At 20.4% G+C, this 17914-nt stretch overlaps 5 protein-coding genes across 5 annotated transcripts; 2 read left to right on the top strand and 3 right to left on the bottom strand. All coding sequences in view use genetic code 6, as the record gives it.

The window, feature by feature from the left end:
- Positions 1 to 246: 246 nt before the first annotated feature.
- Positions 247 to 1101, top strand: TTHERM_01149280 (hypothetical protein; the record flags this gene model as incomplete). Its single annotated transcript, XM_001022102.1, has 3 exons — positions 247 to 343; positions 425 to 846; positions 1066 to 1101. 3 exons carry the CDS (start codon positions 247 to 249, stop codon positions 1099 to 1101), a joined length of 555 nt encoding a protein of 184 aa, XP_001022102.1.
- A 1798-nt stretch (positions 1102 to 2899) lies between these two features.
- Positions 2900 to 10381, top strand: TTHERM_01149270 (transmembrane protein, putative; the record flags this gene model as incomplete). Its single annotated transcript, XM_001022101.2, has 10 exons — positions 2900 to 3394; positions 3448 to 3609; positions 3939 to 4694; positions 4929 to 5592; positions 5665 to 6070; positions 7205 to 8327; positions 8440 to 8713; positions 8769 to 9475; positions 9530 to 10181; positions 10239 to 10381. 10 exons carry the CDS (start codon positions 2900 to 2902, stop codon positions 10379 to 10381), a joined length of 5382 nt encoding a protein of 1793 aa, XP_001022101.2.
- A 999-nt stretch (positions 10382 to 11380) lies between these two features.
- Positions 11381 to 12330, bottom strand: TTHERM_01149260 (hypothetical protein; the record flags this gene model as incomplete). Its single annotated transcript, XM_001022100.2, has 2 exons — positions 11381 to 11384; positions 11432 to 12330. The coding sequence occupies 2 exons, from the start codon at positions 12328 to 12330 to the stop codon at positions 11381 to 11383; spliced, it is 903 nt and encodes a 300-aa protein (XP_001022100.2).
- A 1369-nt stretch (positions 12331 to 13699) lies between these two features.
- On the bottom strand, positions 13700 to 14556 carry TTHERM_01149250 (hypothetical protein; the record flags this gene model as incomplete). The annotated part of the gene is made up of 2 exons (XM_001022099.1): positions 13700 to 13722; positions 13833 to 14556. 2 exons carry the CDS (start codon positions 14554 to 14556, stop codon positions 13700 to 13702), a joined length of 747 nt encoding a protein of 248 aa, XP_001022099.1.
- Positions 14557 to 15754: 1198 nt separating this feature from the next.
- TTHERM_01149240 (hypothetical protein) lies at positions 15755 to 17809 on the bottom strand (the record flags this gene model as incomplete). Its single annotated transcript, XM_001022098.3, has 7 exons — positions 15755 to 15845; positions 16074 to 16163; positions 16291 to 16380; positions 16734 to 16823; positions 17022 to 17111; positions 17280 to 17369; positions 17589 to 17809. The coding sequence occupies 7 exons, from the start codon at positions 17807 to 17809 to the stop codon at positions 15755 to 15757; spliced, it is 762 nt and encodes a 253-aa protein (XP_001022098.3).
- Positions 17810 to 17914: the final 105 nt, after the last annotated feature.

Genomic DNA, 17914 nt, shown 5'->3' with positions numbered 1-17914 from the left:
ATTGAAATATTGTTTGATTTTAATAAAATTAATAAAATAAATAGGCGTGTAAACAAAATGTTGATTTTTGATGTTTTTTGTTTTTTTTTACTCGCAATACCTTTAATAATTGCTCAATGCTAAAGTAATTAGATATTCAATATTATTAGCTAATAATGTAGTTAGTGTCATGCAAATTGTTAGACTTGCTTTAATTTTAGCGAGAATTCTTGTTTAATCTGCAGATCAGGTCTAGTAAAGAGCTCTATGGACGTCTTTGTTTGTGCTTAAAGTTGTTAGAACGGAGAAACATAAGATTAGAATTAATAATGTATTTAATGTAATATAGTTGGTTGCATAGAATGTAATGAATATTAGTAATGTATTTAATGTGACATTAATTTTGAGCTAGATGCTATTAGTAATTCATGTATATTTTAATCAGATAATTGTTAGTCGTAAGTAGGATTTGCTAAAATTCCATATAATGCGAGTGATTGCTATTAAAGTTGTCCTTCCACTTATTATTCAAATTTTGATTAAAAAGTGTGCTAAAAAACAATTTAATGCCCTTCAACTGAAAATAGCTCTAATTATCAACTCCCTTAAAGAGTTCTCTAAGTTGAATAATTTTAAACGAACCATTATTTAGTTAGGGCTAATCAATGTACATTTGCACTTGTTGATTCAGATTGGAAAATAGTTTCAGTATAAATTCTTTAAAAAATGTATGATTATGAATAGTAATATATGCTTAAAGGTGAAGAAATTTAACAATAAAGCTTCATGGTAGGATCAAAGGCTGGATGCATAGCAGGAAATAAATTAACAGTTTTTGATTTCTAAACTTTTTAGCTATATGATAAAGTAGATTATAATTTTGAGGATGATAATGACTATATGCATTATTATATTTTATATTTAGATCATATTAATTAAATTGTCTTTCTTTCTTCTGTAAGTAGAACTTAGATATTACGTTATGATATTAAGCTCAATCAAATATATACAGAGCCATCTTTTCCTTAATATCTTAAATATATGCTTTAATTTTAATAGAATTCACAGACCTTTTATTATATACAGATTAACAACACCTAGTTGAAGGTATATTATATTTGAAATTAATTCAATTTTATTTTTAATTATATTTTATTAGTAAATTAAGCTTCTTGATGACAGAACTTTAGAAATTTAAAATATTTTAATTGAATTGCCATCCTCTTAGAGTTAAATATAAGTATATTAAAAGAATGATTATTTAATATCTTATGCTTGGAATAATTTTAAAATATTAATACAGAAAATAACAATTTCGGATTAATAATTAGAAGCAAAAAATATAGAATCAGTAGAGCTTTATTTTTAGGATTGCATCAGATATAGCAATTTATTAAATTCAATAATTCGCTATAATATCTCTAATTTCAATTTAGATTTGATAGTATTAAATGTATATTCAGATCAAGTAGTCTAAAAAACAACTTTATTTTCAACTCAATTAAATTATTTTGAGATTTACGAAAATGAATAAAATAATTCAACATTTTTAATTTTTATATCAGATAAATTACAATTGTTAAATTTGACTAATTATTTGACTAGATTTTAAATAGGTGAAACAAATTTAGCTAATTTATTAACTTAGACAATAAATTCTACTCATATAACAAATATTTCAAAAGTCACGAATGTTATATTTTAATAATTTAATGTTTTGGATATATTTGTTTAGCAGATAATACAAATAAATACTTATTATTATTAGCAACTTAGAATAAGATACAATTTATCAGATTTTAGTTATCAAATTAAATACTTAGATCCTAATTAGTATTAATTAAAATATAATGAAGAATTAACAATTTTTAATATTTAATAAGAAAATAATTTTTAAATTTTTTATGGAAATTAGAGAATCAATTCTTAAGCTTTAGCAATTTTAAAAATTAAGTATAATTTACAGAATTTGCAAAAAATTCCAAGATTAAACACAAGATATTTAGCTTTGCAAACAGATAATTACTTTTCAAATTTCGATAACATAAACATTATCAATTAAAAATATATTGTGCTGAGTAAGGTATTTAATCAAACTGTTTATGAATACATCATTGAAATTTCTTCCTAAAAATAAATTCTAAATTACACATATGATTAGTTATATCCTTTTAGTGATGTGTATTTTATAGAAAAGAGAAATATGTTATTAATTTAAAATATACCATAGATATTTGATTTATCATCAGGATAATAGCTTATTAAAAATATATAATACTATAACTTTTCATTACAATATTTCATAATTATAAATGATGACTATATTGTGTATTTAGCAAATAGTTAAGTTAATACTATTTTATACATGATTGATTTACAATAAGCTTCGGTGTAGCAATTATTTGATTTTGGATAAGAATATGGGATTAATTTTTGGATTATCAATAACAACCAACAACCATTAATTACTTTAAATGATTTGATTTATTTTTAAATGGATTAAAATAAATGCTAACCGTTTTCTTTAAGCAAAAAACAGCTTGTTTATTAATTACAAACAATTTAAATAGATCCTTCTAAATGCAAATCCTTAGTTTATTAAAAAACAGGAGAAATATTTATTTTTTACTATTCAAATATTTATATTTACTCTTTCGATCTTCAACTTTTAGATGTTCTTAATTAAGGAATTTAATATCCATTTCTAGATTTTAAATTTTTGGATTTAGTTTATAATGAAAGATTTGTTTTTTATTATGACTAAAATTAATTGTATAAATTTGATATGGAATTGAAGTAGTTTTCTTCAATAAATTCTGATTCAGATTAAAAAGAGTATCGGACAAAGAAAATAAATTTCTATCCTTTTGATAATCTTTTATTTATAAAAAAATCAAATAATATTATAGATACAAAAAATATGATAATAGTTAAAAATTAATAAGAAAACAATAACTATCTTGGAAATATAAGTATTGATAATGATACTGAATTGCATTTATTCTAATCGAATAATGATATATATTGGCACATCAATTTGTTTAATAAACCTTTTAGTGTATTTAATTTGGCATAAACATAAAAAATATAAGATACAGCACTTGAAATCAATTTAATAGCCATTTACGATAATAAAACTAATGAGATAATAATTTATGATGTTACTAAGTCAATTTAAGAAAATATATATATTGAAATGAACTTTAAATTTGATTTTTAGATTACAATGATTGACTGGAGTCTTTAGATCTTCTTGTGGATAAACAATAATACAATTTACACATTTAACAAAACTTAAAGTTCCTAAATTTAAAAAATTTCTACTTTAGACTCTTAAATTATAGACTAAAAGGTGTGTGTAAAATAGCAAGTAATAATAGTTAAGACAGCTAGTTTAAATATTTACTCAATCTCAGTAATTTATTTAAAAAATATTTTAACATCTAAAATGATTTTATAATAAAATAGATTAAAACTCAAACTACTCAGTAAATTGATGTTATTTCTCAACAACCATATTCAGATTTGCAATACTATCTTTAATGTGATGAAAATCTTGTTATTATCTACTATCCTTAAATTTAAATATTTAACTTTGTCACAGGAATCAACATAATGACATTTAATAATGTATAATTTATTTCATTTCTTTCATTTTTTTAATTTATCTACAATTTAATCAAGATAAAATTTAATTTTAAAAATATTTTTACTCAAGATTTTAATTTTTTATTAATTTCTTTAGATAATCAATACTCTCTACATACAATATGTATTTAAAAAATGCACCATACCTATTTATTAATAAAATTTAGATATAAAATTTAATATAAAATTTTTGAAAATTAAAAAAATCACCCATACTCAGCCAAACTACTGTACAATTTTTGCAGTGGACTCTTTCACAGTTGCCTATAAAAAATCAATTTTATTAATAAATTATTTATTAAAAAAAAAAGGTAGATAGCTTTGATCAATTTTAAAATAGTTTATAATGTGTGCCTTTGGTAAATTTATCTTAATAGTTGATTGTTTATCTTTATGATTAAGCAAACAGTTTATTTAAATTAGGTGACTATACGAATTTTTCATATTTATTTGAATATAGATTTAATAATACAAACTTGTTTTATGATTTTAAATTTTCATAATTACTTGCTACAACTGGATCTGCTAAAGTAATTAATTCAATTAATATTCCTGGGTAATGTGAATTATAAACATATAAAACCAACAGAAAATTTTATAAAGATGCTATTTATTTCTATGAAAAAGGATAAAAACTTATAGTTGTAGATTTGACTCCTATGATATATATTTTAGATTATTCTTAAAATAATTTTGACTAATGTAATACTGATATTTAAAACGTTAAAGGAATATTGATGGATACAATTTAAAATGTGATTTTTTTATATTCAGATATGTTTATATCCACTTATTCCTATCCTGACATATTATTTATTGAAACTTTTTCTATAAATTATTAAAATGGTGTTGAAATATAAAATGTTTATTTGAATACCTTTTAGTAAACTTTGATTGTTTAGACTACTTAATAGATTGTTGCATTTGATTTATAAGAAGTATTATATTCAGGTTAAACTAATTTACTCTAATACTAAAATGTCCAAAATATCGTTTTGAATGGAGATTACTTAGTTTCTTATAGTATTATAAATTTATCAATAAACTTATTTAATGATGCATAACTGGTAGACACTTTATTGCTAGAACCTTTTTCATAAAATATTCAACCATATTTTACTGAGCCAATTTTAATAGATTAGAGTACTTTTTTTTTGATTTAATACTAATAAATAAGCATAATTTAAGTTGATTTAATAAATGAAAAATTATGTCTAATTAAAAACATAAAAATTTAGAATATCCCTGATAATTATTTTTATGATAAGTTAAGAAATTAAATATTATTATTGTATGAATAGAATTTCTAATTGAATTATTTGGAATTATCTATTGAAAGTCCTATGGAGATAAATTTGGTTAATTTCGATTAAGGAGATATAACCTAAGCCTTCATATACAATAATTTTGTTGTTTTGCCATCGGCCAACATGATCCAAATATTTAATTTATAAACTAACCAACTTAGTTAAATAAACTTGCTCAGCAATAATTTAATTAAATTTACTTTCAAACTATAAAAGAAATATAGTTAAGGTAGTAAAATTAACTGGTGGAAAATTTCAGTTGATTTTGAAGAAAGAATTAATAATAACGATGCGAATGATGCAAATTTAATTTGTATTGTATCTTAGTAAGAAACTGACTATTAAATTTAAATAGCTGACATATAAGAATTAACCATTAAGCACACACAAATTCTAAAATATATAAAAGTTACTAATATTGTTAATGACCCTATTAGAAAGTTAATATATGTAGTTATTAACAGAGGAATTACATAAGTTTACAACTTTTAATTGAAATTATTAATAACAATAAAAAATTCATGTTTAAAATAAGCTATTTTAAATTATGATACAAATTTTATTTACTCGATATGTCCTAATAGCATCATTATTTATAATGGATTAAGCTTTTAACAATAGTTCCCTGTTATTAATTAAGGGATTAAAGATGCAATCAGTATTATAGATATAAGCTTTAATTATTATTTTATTGTAATTCTAAAAATGAAATACTTAATATTATAATTAGATTAAAATGGCAATAACGTAATATCATAAGTGATAAATCAACCTTTCTCATTTCTCTAAAATTTTAAGCTAGTTATTAACTCTAATTATGCATAACTATAAGTATTAATTTCTAGCTATAATAATATTTAGCATTTCATTTTACCTTTATCTGTTTATGAAAATTGTTCTGTTTAATTATAATATTAAAAAAAGCCTTTAGAAAATATTAAAAATATAATAAAACTTAACTAAATTGTTCCTGCTTTGAGTGATATTTAAGTACTTTCTTTGATTGAAACTGAATATTAAAATGATTAATTCATCTATAGTATTTACTAGTTTGAGCTAGATGAGATTAGTGTAATTTCTTAATAACTTTTCAGCTTAGTTATTTAATCTAGATCTTAAATTAATAAAATTTATTGGTAAAGTGATTTAGTAATACTTCCAAATATATATAGCTTGATCATAAGATATATGAGCCTTTTTATAATTGACCCACTTACTTTGAATTTAAATAACCAAATAAACAGTTTATAAATATGTAATATAACATTATTTGTTTAGGAATAACTCTTTATATAAAATATAGAAAGAGTGTTTATATAAAATATAAAACTTAATTATAATCAAAGTAGCTCGAACAAAAGCTAGATTTTTATAACTGACTGTCAATTTGTTGTAATAGAAAACATGCAGTTTGAAAATTTTCAAGATGTTAGTTATGCAATTAGTTTAATGAATAATTAATAAATAATAATTAATAAAATCCAAATATTTAACATGTCTTTAACTGATGTATTTTACATCTACAACAATACTCAAGTAACAATATCAAATATTTAAATAACTTAATCAAAATAAACTAATTTATTTGATATAAGATTAGTTAATAATTTTACATTAACAAACTTATTTATGAGCAAGGTTTATGATTCTTAGATAATAAATATTTATGCTAATTACTATACATTTATATAAAATTTGACTGTCATATAAAGCAATTAAGTTTAATTATTACAAATATAACCTCTATAAATTGATCAAACTAAGTAATTTTGCAAATATTTTTATATTCAAAATATGAATATCAGCAAATCAGAAGATATTAAATTGCAGACCGAAGTGAATATCACTCTAATTAGTAATGTAACTCTTAATAGCCTATCTGTGAAATAATATTTTTTTAGTATAATTACAACAGAATTGTTGCTTTAATATATTGATTTATAAGGTATTATGGCAGCGTTATTGAATGAAAGTTCATAATTATTTATTGTAACTAATTTTAAAAATAGTATCATAACCTAATTAACTTGTATTGATTGTTAAACTACAATACTAGGTCTAAGTTAATAATTGATTGATGGTTAATCTTAAATATCATTTTGCAAGTTTTTTAACTCTACAATAAATGACTAAGCTTCACTTATATAATTTACAGAATTAAATAATCTGAAGTTAAATAAAATAGATGTGAATAATGTTAAAATTTAAAGTGATATGTATTCTTCGATTGTTATTATCAAATAATGCAATCAAACATATATTTATAACAGTACCTTTAAAAATAACTGGAATGTTTTTGGATAAGGAGGATCAATATATGCTATTGAAAACATTAACATATAAATACTTCACACTGTCTTTTAGGAAAACTTTTGTTAAATGTAAAATGGAGGAGCTATTTTTATCTAAAACAAAATTACCATTTGCTAACTTAGTATAATGTCAAGCTAATTTATTTAAAATAAAGCTTATGCATCCACAGGAGGAGCCATAAGTCTCATAAATTCAAATTTAATAATGGAAGATAGTTTAATTAAATAAAATTAAGCAGCAATCGGTGGTGGAATTTATTATGAGTAAATAGTGCCAGACTTAATTTTAGATTTAGAAAAAAAAATTCATAGTAAAAACTCAATTATTGGCAATCAAGCTTAACTATATGGCCATAACTTTGGTTCAACATTAAGAAAAATTGAATTAAATTTAGATGATATAAAAGTTCCAAGTTATAGTATTAAGAAAAGTCATCAATAATAAATATAAATTCAGTAGTTTAAAAGTGGAAATTAAATATTCTTTGATAAAATTTAATTGCTAGACGAAGAAAATAATCCTATCTAATATCCTGAGTTATAACTTTTACAATTTGATCATTATAGTTCAAATGTGCAATCTATAATTCAGTAAATCGGTATTTAAATTATATGTGAATAATAATTACAATAGATATAATGTAGCGGAGAGCTATAATCAAAACAGATTATTTCTGATGGATTTAAATTAAATGTTTAAATTATGTATAAACCTTTAACTGAAATGGCTTTATAATTATAATCTAATTAATTTTCTCAACTGATAGATTCTAAAGGAAATACTTACATAAGATAATAGCCATTATCAAAAAGTTTAACAATTTAAATCGAAAGCTGTTCGGTTGGAGAAATCTAAAAGTAAATAGGAGATTCGATTATTTGTGATGAATGCCCTGAAGGTAAATATTCTTTAAATTAGAATGATTTATCTTGCTAATAATGTCCTGACACAGCAATTAAGTGCTATAGTTCTACTATAAATTTAAAGAATGGATATTGGAGACTAAATAATCAAACAGATAATATAATACAATGCATTTTTAATCGAGATTCTTGCTAGCCAGAATCTCCTGAATCAAAGGTTAATAATTATTATTCTGCTTTATTTTTTAAATTTTAAACTAATTTAAAATATATTTTTAAGATCTTACTAAAATTAAAATAAATTAATAATTTATAAAATTAAAAATAAGTTTAATTGCATTAAGGGAAATATAGGTCCTCTTTGCTACTCATGTGATATTTATGGAGATGTTTGGGGAGAAAATTACTCACAGATATTTAATCCTGGAGTTTGCTATAAGTGTGAAGAGAATTTCTTATTAATTTTTCTATATAATTTCATTATCTTCTTGCTTGTGGCTTGCTATACCTTTTTTATTCTTAAAAATATTTTATATAAATTGTAAGCTAAACTAGCATCTTACTATTTGAACAAAGCAGGCATTATCTTTTTTGGTTCAACAAGTAAAATTTCAATTATAATAAATTCTTTTTATTTTATAAAAAAATTTTAAATAAGTTTATAAGGCAGATAAACCTTAAATTGTATCAAAGATACTTACAGATCATCTATAAATAATATCTTTGCTAGCTTCTTTTTAATTTAATTAATCTAATTATTATAAATTACCATTCTAAGTATCTGGGAGTGCTATAAATATCACAAGTAAATCTATAGATTGCTATTTTTCTAATCATCCTGAAATGTAACCTTTGTGGTTATTCTAAATATCTTGGTCTTTTATGCTACCTTTATCTTTGTTGGCTATTTATTTGATAGTTTATTTGCTATCATATTTTATTATAAAAAAGAAAAATATCATTGTTAATTACATAAAAACTGCTTCGATTTTCTTTTATTTATACTTCTTCCCTATGGTCGTTACTCTCTTAAGTAGGTCTATGAATTGTATAAATATTGGTAATGAAAAATATCTTGATTTAGACTTTAATGTGAGATGCTTTGACTCTAAAAAACACTAGCCATATGTCTTATTCTTCAGCATTCCTCTATTAATTATATGGGCTATTTTCATACCTCTATTTTTGTTTTTAAAAGTTAGAAAGGGAAAAAGATAGAAATGGTCAATTTTCTAAGAAATCAAGTATTCTTTTATATTTGCCGGTTATAAAGAAAAATTTTACTATTGGGAATTCGGAAAATTAGTTTATAAGTCATTGTTAATTATAATTTCAGTGCTACTTCAATAAATTGAATTTTTTAAAGTAAAATCTATTTTCATTTTTTTTAGTTAACTAAGTAATTTAATTTTTCAAAAGATTTGCTTGCTGAATGTAGTATTTTTGATATAGTCGTACATCATTTTTAAGTCAAGACCTTATATTATTAGAAATTTTAACAGCTTACTTTTAAAATCTTCCTTACTTTGCTCTATTTCCTTAAACGTATCTTCGATATAATCAAATTTTGTTAATGAGAATCAGGTATTTTACCATGTATTTTTAACATTATTTTTGTTGGCAATAAATATATAATTTATTGTATAGCTGATTATGGGCATAATTTAAATAACAATATCAAATGAAAAAATAAACAGAAATTTTATTTAAGAACTGATTTATATTCTGAAAGTTAAATATCCCAGACTCTTTGAAAATATTTAGATATAAAGCAATCATCGAATTAGATCTTTGATAAAAGTAAAAAGTGTCAAAAATAAAATAAGAAACCTCTTGTTATACTTTAAAAATCACAGCTTCTACCATTAAGAATCTTTTCAAACACATTTCAATTAATAAATTAACTAAACTTAAACTTAACAATCAAATTTGCAATAATCTAATAAATTTGTTCTAATAAAATCTCATGAGTTGAATTAAAGTAATAAAAGTCTTAAATAAAGAAATTAATTTTAAAACATGAGAGATATGTGGGCATACTATACCAGATAAACTAAATAAAGTCCTTTATGTAAGTTAATTAAAACAAATATTTTTAATAAAATTAAAATTAATATAATAATATTAGTATTTGAATCCAATGAAGATAAAACATAGCTTGATACTTAACAAAGTAAATAGTCTGAAAATGATAATGAAAGAATAATGACCAGCAATAGTTGTACTAATGCTGACAAAGTGTTAGTAGAGTTAGTAAATAATAGCCAATGAAGCTTTTTTAATAGTTAATATAAAATAAAATTCAAAAATATCTAGAATTTGTTTATTGCTTTTATTCTAATTTTTTATCTTATTTTTATAATATTATTTTAAATTTAATCTAATAAAACTTTTAAATTAATTTTTATTTTTTAAATATCATTTTTTTGATAAAATTAATTGCTTTTCAAGAATTTTTAAATGGACAATAAAATTTATTTTAGGAATAGCTTTAAATAAATTTTGAAATTTTTTAAAGTTTACATACACTAACTATAAAGAAACAAATTAAAGATAAAAATTTAAATGATTAAAATATCAGAGAGAAAATCTAATTTTCTTTATTAATTTCAATAAATTTCTAGGCTACATAATTTCTTACACTACTTGATTAACTAATTTCTCGATTGTTGAAAAAACTTCCAGGAGAATTTATTTCCCAAATATCTGCAACATGCGTCTACTTAATTCAATTTAATTTAATTTATATTTTTAATTTTTAGCAATTTTTATATTATAATCTCAGGATTAATTTCTATTGAATGCTAAAATGTAATCTAAATAGATTTGAGTGTTTAACTTAGTGATACAAGACAATCTAATATCTATTATGTGTTTTTATGAAGTTAGAAGCATATTGAAATATTTTAAACCTTCAGTTATCTTAAAGAAGAAAAAAAAAATTAATAGACAGTTGTTATATCTATTATTTCGCTATTAGAGTCAATTCCTATGTTAATCGACTTTAAATTATTTAAAGATAAAATAAATTTATATAAATTCAACATTAATTATTAATCTTTAAGATTATTAAAGTTGATATTTAAAGTTTTTATTTCATTTGGACTTTGCAAATATAGCTCTTTAAATGATTTTAAATTCTTCATTTTTTTATGATTAAATAGTTCTATTTAAATTTTAATATATTTAATAGGTAACAATTTACTATACTCTTCACTATCATAAAAACCTGTTGATGACAAAAGAGGCATTTTTATATAAAAAAGAAATTCATCTAAACTCATAGGTATTTCGTTTTATTATAAAAATAATAAGGGATACAAATAATCATTAAAGCGTTTAGCAATTTCAAATAAAGTATTTTCAAAGATGATTTTAGGGTTTTATTCTATTTTATAAGGAATAAAAGAATTTTTTAATTCTTCTTCTTATAAAAAATAAACACACTTACTACAGCTTCCTAAACAATTAGCTTCACAGTGCTAATAGTATCTAGAATACAAAGTTGCTTTTCCCCAGTTAGTTCCACTTTATCTCCATTTCATATTTTTTAAATCTTTCAAATCTTGATTTAAGCTCAAAGCTTTTATGAAATGCTTTGCTCCTCCGCTATATTCAATATGAATTAAATTAAAACAATATATGACGCTGAATAACCTATCATCGTATATTATTTATTCATTTAAAAAAATTTTTTTTGTGTATTTCATATTTTTATTTAGGAAAATGTATTTTTTTCCTGTTGAAGGAAAGTTTAAAATGAAATGAGAAGGATCAATAGTTGATTAGAACAGCTTTTAAGCCCATGTATATTCATATTTCCTTTCTATATTAAAAATAACAGCTTAATCTATTAAGGAAACATCTTCTTTGATATTTAAAAATTTTATTAAATTTTTTTAGGTCTCAATATCTAATTCATCAAAAAAATACTCCATTTTTAAATATATCTATCTTTATTGAATTATTTTAATTTTGTTTGATATATTTTTTAATATGAAGGTATTAAAACAATCTGGTTTTTTAATTAGTTCTTTTAACAATTAGTTTATCTAAATTATTTTAATTAAATAATAATTGCATTCCTATTTTTATTTCCTATTTATTACGCTTAATTTATTAATATAATAATGATAGCATTCAATCTTCTTTAAAATTTTCTTTAGAAATACGATAGATAGGGGTATGTATAATAGACAAATTTAAATTAGTGTCTACATTAATTAAATTAAATAATCAAGATATTCAATTTTTTTTAGAAAATTTAATTTAATAAATATTTATTCGATCTTAATCTCCTTTAAAATGTTTAAAGTGAGTGTCTACATGAATTAAATTAATTATTCATTTATTTTTTTACCAGCTATGAATTGAATATCATTGTTCCAATTCATTTTTATATCTTTATTAAATTATTTTAATTTTATTTGATCGATTTTTAATATGAAAGTATTAAAACTGGGTTTTAAACTAGAACTATAAACAATTAATTAACCTAAATTATTTTAATTAACTATAACACTTAATTTATTAATATTATAATAATACTATTTAAGGCTTATCTTCATTAAAATTTTCTTTAGAAATACGATAGATAGGCAATTAATTGATATACACATTTAAATTAATGGAGCTACATTAATTGAGTTAAATAATCAAAGTATTCAATTTATTTTTATTGAGAGCATTAAATTTAATAAATAATTTATTCAATCTTACTTCTTTTCTTAAATATTCTTAAGAAAAAAAGAATTAAGTATAAAGTTTGCTTTATAAATTAAATGAAAATATTTTGGAATTAAATAAAATAAATACTGTACAATCTCATCAAAATTTCAGATTTAAGATTTCAATATGAATCTTACTTAGTTGAGATTTTAAATCTCTTTTAATAAAATAAAACAGAAAAAAAAAAATCTTCCTTCAAGGTTTGAACACATTGTATATAAAAGAATTGACAATATAATATATGTAAATATTTTTGAAAATTTATAATTTTTACATACTATTTGCTTGAATAAGAAAGAAAACAAATTATAGATAAAATTTAAATGATTTATATTTCAGACAGACAGAAAATCTAATTTTCTTTATTAATTTCAATTAATTTATAGGCTACATAATTTCTTACACTTCTTGATAAACTAATTTTTCCATTTTTGAAAAAACTTATAGGAAAATTTATCTGAATTATCCAACTATCTGCAACATTCTATTACTTAATTCAATTAAATTTCATTTATATTTTTAATTTTTAGCAATTTTTATACAATAATCTCAGGATTAATATTTATTATTTACTAAAATGTTATTTTTATAGATTTGACTGATTAATCTAGTGCTACAAGACAATCTAATACCTATTATGTATTTTCACTAAGTAAAAACCATATTGAAATATTTTAAACCTTCAATTATCTTAAGAAAGAAAAAAAAAATGAATAGTCAGTTATATTTATTATTTCCCTATTAGAGTCAAATCTTATGTTAATAGACTTTAAATTATTTAAAGATAAAATAAATTCATATAAATTCAACCTTAGTTCTTTATTTTCAAAATAATTAAAGTTAATATTTAAAGTTTTTATTTCATTTCGACTTAGCAAATATAGCTCTTCAAAAGATTTTAAATTCTTCTTTTTTTAATTATTAAATAGTTCTATTTAAATTTTAATATATTTAATAGGTAAAAATCGACTGCAATATTCACTATCATAAAGACCTTATGACAAAACACAGCTCGTTTTAATAAGAAATTCGTTTAAATTAATAGGTATTTCGTTTTACTAGAAAATTAACAAAGGATATAAATAATCATTAAAGCGTTTAGCAATTTCAAATAAAGCGTTTTCAAAGATGAATTTAGGGTTTTATTCTATTTTGTAAGGAATAAAAGAATTTTTTAATTCTTCTTCTTATAAAAAATAAACACACTTACTACAGCTTCCTATACAATTAGCCTCACAGTGTTAATAGCATCTAGAATACAAAGTTGCTTTTCCCCAGTTAATTCCGCTTTATCTCCATTTCATATTTTTTATGTTATTCAAATCTTGATTTAAGTTTAAAGCTTTTATGAAATGCTTTGATGCATTTAAATATTCCTTTTCGGTCCATGCTTTTTTTTTAAAATCAAAACAATATATGACACTGAATAACCTATCATCTTCTATTATTTGTTCATTTTATTAAATTTTTTTCGTGTATTTCATATTTTTATTTAAGAATATGTATTTTTTTCCTGTTGTAGGAAAGTTTAAAATGAAATGAGAAGGATCAATAGTTGATTAGAACAGCTTTTAAGCCCATGTATATTCATATTTCTTTTCTATATTAAAAATAACAGCTTAATCTATTAAGGGTGAATCTTCTTAAATATTTAATAATTTTATTAAATTTTTTTAGGTCTCAATATCTATAAATCTAATAAATTAATTCTAATCCATTTTATGTATATCTTTATTGAATTATTTTAATTTTGTTTGATCTATTTTTTAATATGAAGATATTAAAACAATCTGTTTTTAAAATAGAACTAAAAACAGTTAATTAATCTAAATTATTTTTATTTAATAATAATTGCACTTCTATTTTTATTACCTATTTATAACACTTAATTTATTAATATAATAATAATTGTTTTTCTTATTTTTCTTCATTAAAATTTTCTTTAGAAATACGATCTAAAGGTGTCTAATAGACAAATTTAAATTAGCGTCTACATCAATTAAATTAAATAATCAATGAATTCAATCTTTTTTCAACAGCATTTAATTTAATAAGTCTTTTTTTCAATCTTATTCTCTTTTAAAGTTTCCTCGCAATACTATCAAAGGTACAAATAGCTTAAAAATAAATTTATTAATTACTAAATATCATAATGAACCTTTTTTCCTTTAAAATTGTCTTTCAAAAAATACTATATTCAGATCTATATTAATTATATAATCATTATGTTCCTATTATTTTCGTTAAACATAATTCTAACAAAAATCTTTGATTAACCTCTTTCTCCTTTAAAATTTACAGAAGTCAGATAAAAATAATTAAAATGAGTATCTTCATCAATTAAATTTATTAATTATTTTATTTACTTTTTTACCAGAAAATTAAACTTTTTAATTTAATAAAATTCTTATTTTTTCCGGACTAATATCTCCCTACTTATGAAAATATAATAATTGTTTAAAAATAAAATGCAAGGGTATTTGTATCTTTAGTATGAAAAAGATATTTTTATATATCAAAAATCTAATTCTAAGAAAATCAGAAAATAAATTTTTTAAAAAGAGGTAATCTTTAATTTAATTATTATTATTTTTAAATATCATTTAAGTCATTACTAATAAATTGTTATAAAAGAAATTTATTAATAGTTATTGCAATTTCACATTTAATAATTTTCTTTTATTTTAATCAGAAGAGATCTTAACTTTTTTATTTAAATTCCTTTTCTTTACCCTCTTAAGAATAATTTATTATTTTTAATATTGAAAAATGCAATAATTGAATTCAAAATGTTAATATTTTTACAAAATAAATAAACAATATTTTGATTAAAACATATTCAAACAAAATATTAAATAAATTTATTTTTAATATTGATATAATTTTGCTAAGTAATTAATTATAAACATTTTCTGATCAAATACTAAAGTATTATTTAACTAATCTCTTCATTTTGAGAATCTTAGCATATAATTTGCCTTCCACAGCCTTGCTGATATTATTTTTACTTTTATATCAACAAAACAATTTTTAAAATTTAAATAGAAAGAAATGCTAAAATAATTGAATTATTGCTTTAAATTAGAAATATAAATTCAGTAAATAAATAAATAAAATTAATAAAATTAAATTGAAAAAACAATAAATTAAATATAATCAAAAATTTTGTTTGTTTTCTTAATTATATTTTAAAGAAAATTAACAAAAATAAAATAAAGTAAATTAAGTTTTTTACAAGATAGAGAAATCTAAATAATTGAGTTGATCTATTTTTGATAAAGTAAAACATATACTTTATGCTTCGTGCTATTCAATTTAGTTATTGCTTTTAATATTTATTTAAATTTTAATTAAGTGTTAAATCCTAAAATAAATAAAATAAAAAATTTTTAAAGATTTAAAATGTTTAAAAAACAAAACAAATGAGTGAGTGAATCTTTAAAATATTTTACTCAAGAGTGAGAATTAGCATCGAAATTCTATTTAACTTTATAAAAGTATTTTCTAAATCTGAGATATTGAAACCACCAATTTAGTTGCAACTATTTTATATTTTTTAAATGTAATTAATTAAATTACCATTTAAATATAAAAAAAATTATTGATCAAAAAATAGAAAAAAAAATTAAAAATTTAGTTAATTAAACCAGAATAAGAACAGCTTTTTTTAATATTAATCTTTTAATTAATTAATTTGTACGTTGAGTAGGTATAACAATGTTTTTTAGAAATAAAGGTATAATATAAAATAAATTTTTTTTATTGTTAATTTATTAATAATTTCTTTTTATTTTTATTTTAAAATCCTCCTCTTTTTGCTCTTAAAGTTTACTTAAAAATATATGAACAAATAAATCCAAAAATGAAAATATAAAAAAATAGTTAGTTTTCTTACAATAGATGAAGTTTCAAATACTTGAGGCTAATACACTTTGTCAAACCAGAAATTAAATTTAATGCACCTTCAGCACCAATTTAATTATCACTGTTTATATATTTAAAATTAATTTAAATATTAATTTATAATTTAAAACTCAAGCAAAAAATGGAATTAAAACAACCATATAAAAAAATAAAAGAGAAAACAAATAATAAATAATATTTCCTGCCTAATAACAGGCAATTAAAATTGTTTTTACTTAATAAACAACAAAAGTAATATTAAAATAGCTTATTAATTTACTGAAGACCAAGTTTCAGATTTTGAAGGTTTGGTAACTTTACTAAAGCAAAACCTATATCTGAAGCTCCTTAGTTTCCAATTTAATTGCCTCTTTTCATATTTGAAATAAATAAATAATTAAATAATTAAATAGGATAAAAAGTTTGATGAAAAATAAACTATATAATAAATGTAAAAAAGATAAAATAGTGAAAAGACCTAAAATCTTAATTATATTAGGTCAAGTGAAATAATTAAATAATAAATAATGTTTATTACTGAAGGCTAAGTGACAGTATTGATAGATTTATACAGTTCACTAAACCATATATTAATCCATATGCACCAATATCATTAATGTTACTACTACTTTAAATATGTTTTAACCAAATTATTTGTGAAATTAAAAATATTAAAATAATTACTTGAAAAAATTTATAAAAGTTAAAACTTAGATTGATTAAATTATGAAAGGTAATTAAATTTTTAAATTAAAATAATTAACAAAAATTAAAGTAATTTATTATTTTTATATTTATGTTATTTGAGTTCTTATCAAAGACAAAATAATTAATAATGTTTATTTACAAAAGAAAGATTTCCAAATCCTACAGATTAATGCACATTGATAAAGCAGATCCTAAGTCTGAAGAACCTTTTGCTCCAATTAAATTGTTATTTATGCAGTCGCTAAAAATAAAAAAAAGAATACCAAAAAGAAATTATTTTTAAATTTTTATAATTTGTTTAATTAACTTATATTTATTTAACAAAAGAATTAATAAAAAAATTAATTTATACAGAAACATAAGCTTCAATCTTTAAAGGCTAATACATTTTGCTAGCCCTAGTGCTAATGCAGAAGCATTCTATTAGGTTACTTGGCAATAACTATAGTATAAAAAAATCAATAA

This window comes from Tetrahymena thermophila, assembly GCF_000189635.1.
Source record: "Tetrahymena thermophila SB210 genomic scaffold scf_8254492, whole genome shotgun sequence".
NCBI lineage: Eukaryota > Ciliophora > Oligohymenophorea > Hymenostomatida > Tetrahymenidae > Tetrahymena > Tetrahymena thermophila.
Note: the sequence above shows the minus strand (reverse complement) of the source record. Positions and strands in the feature narration are given on the sequence as shown.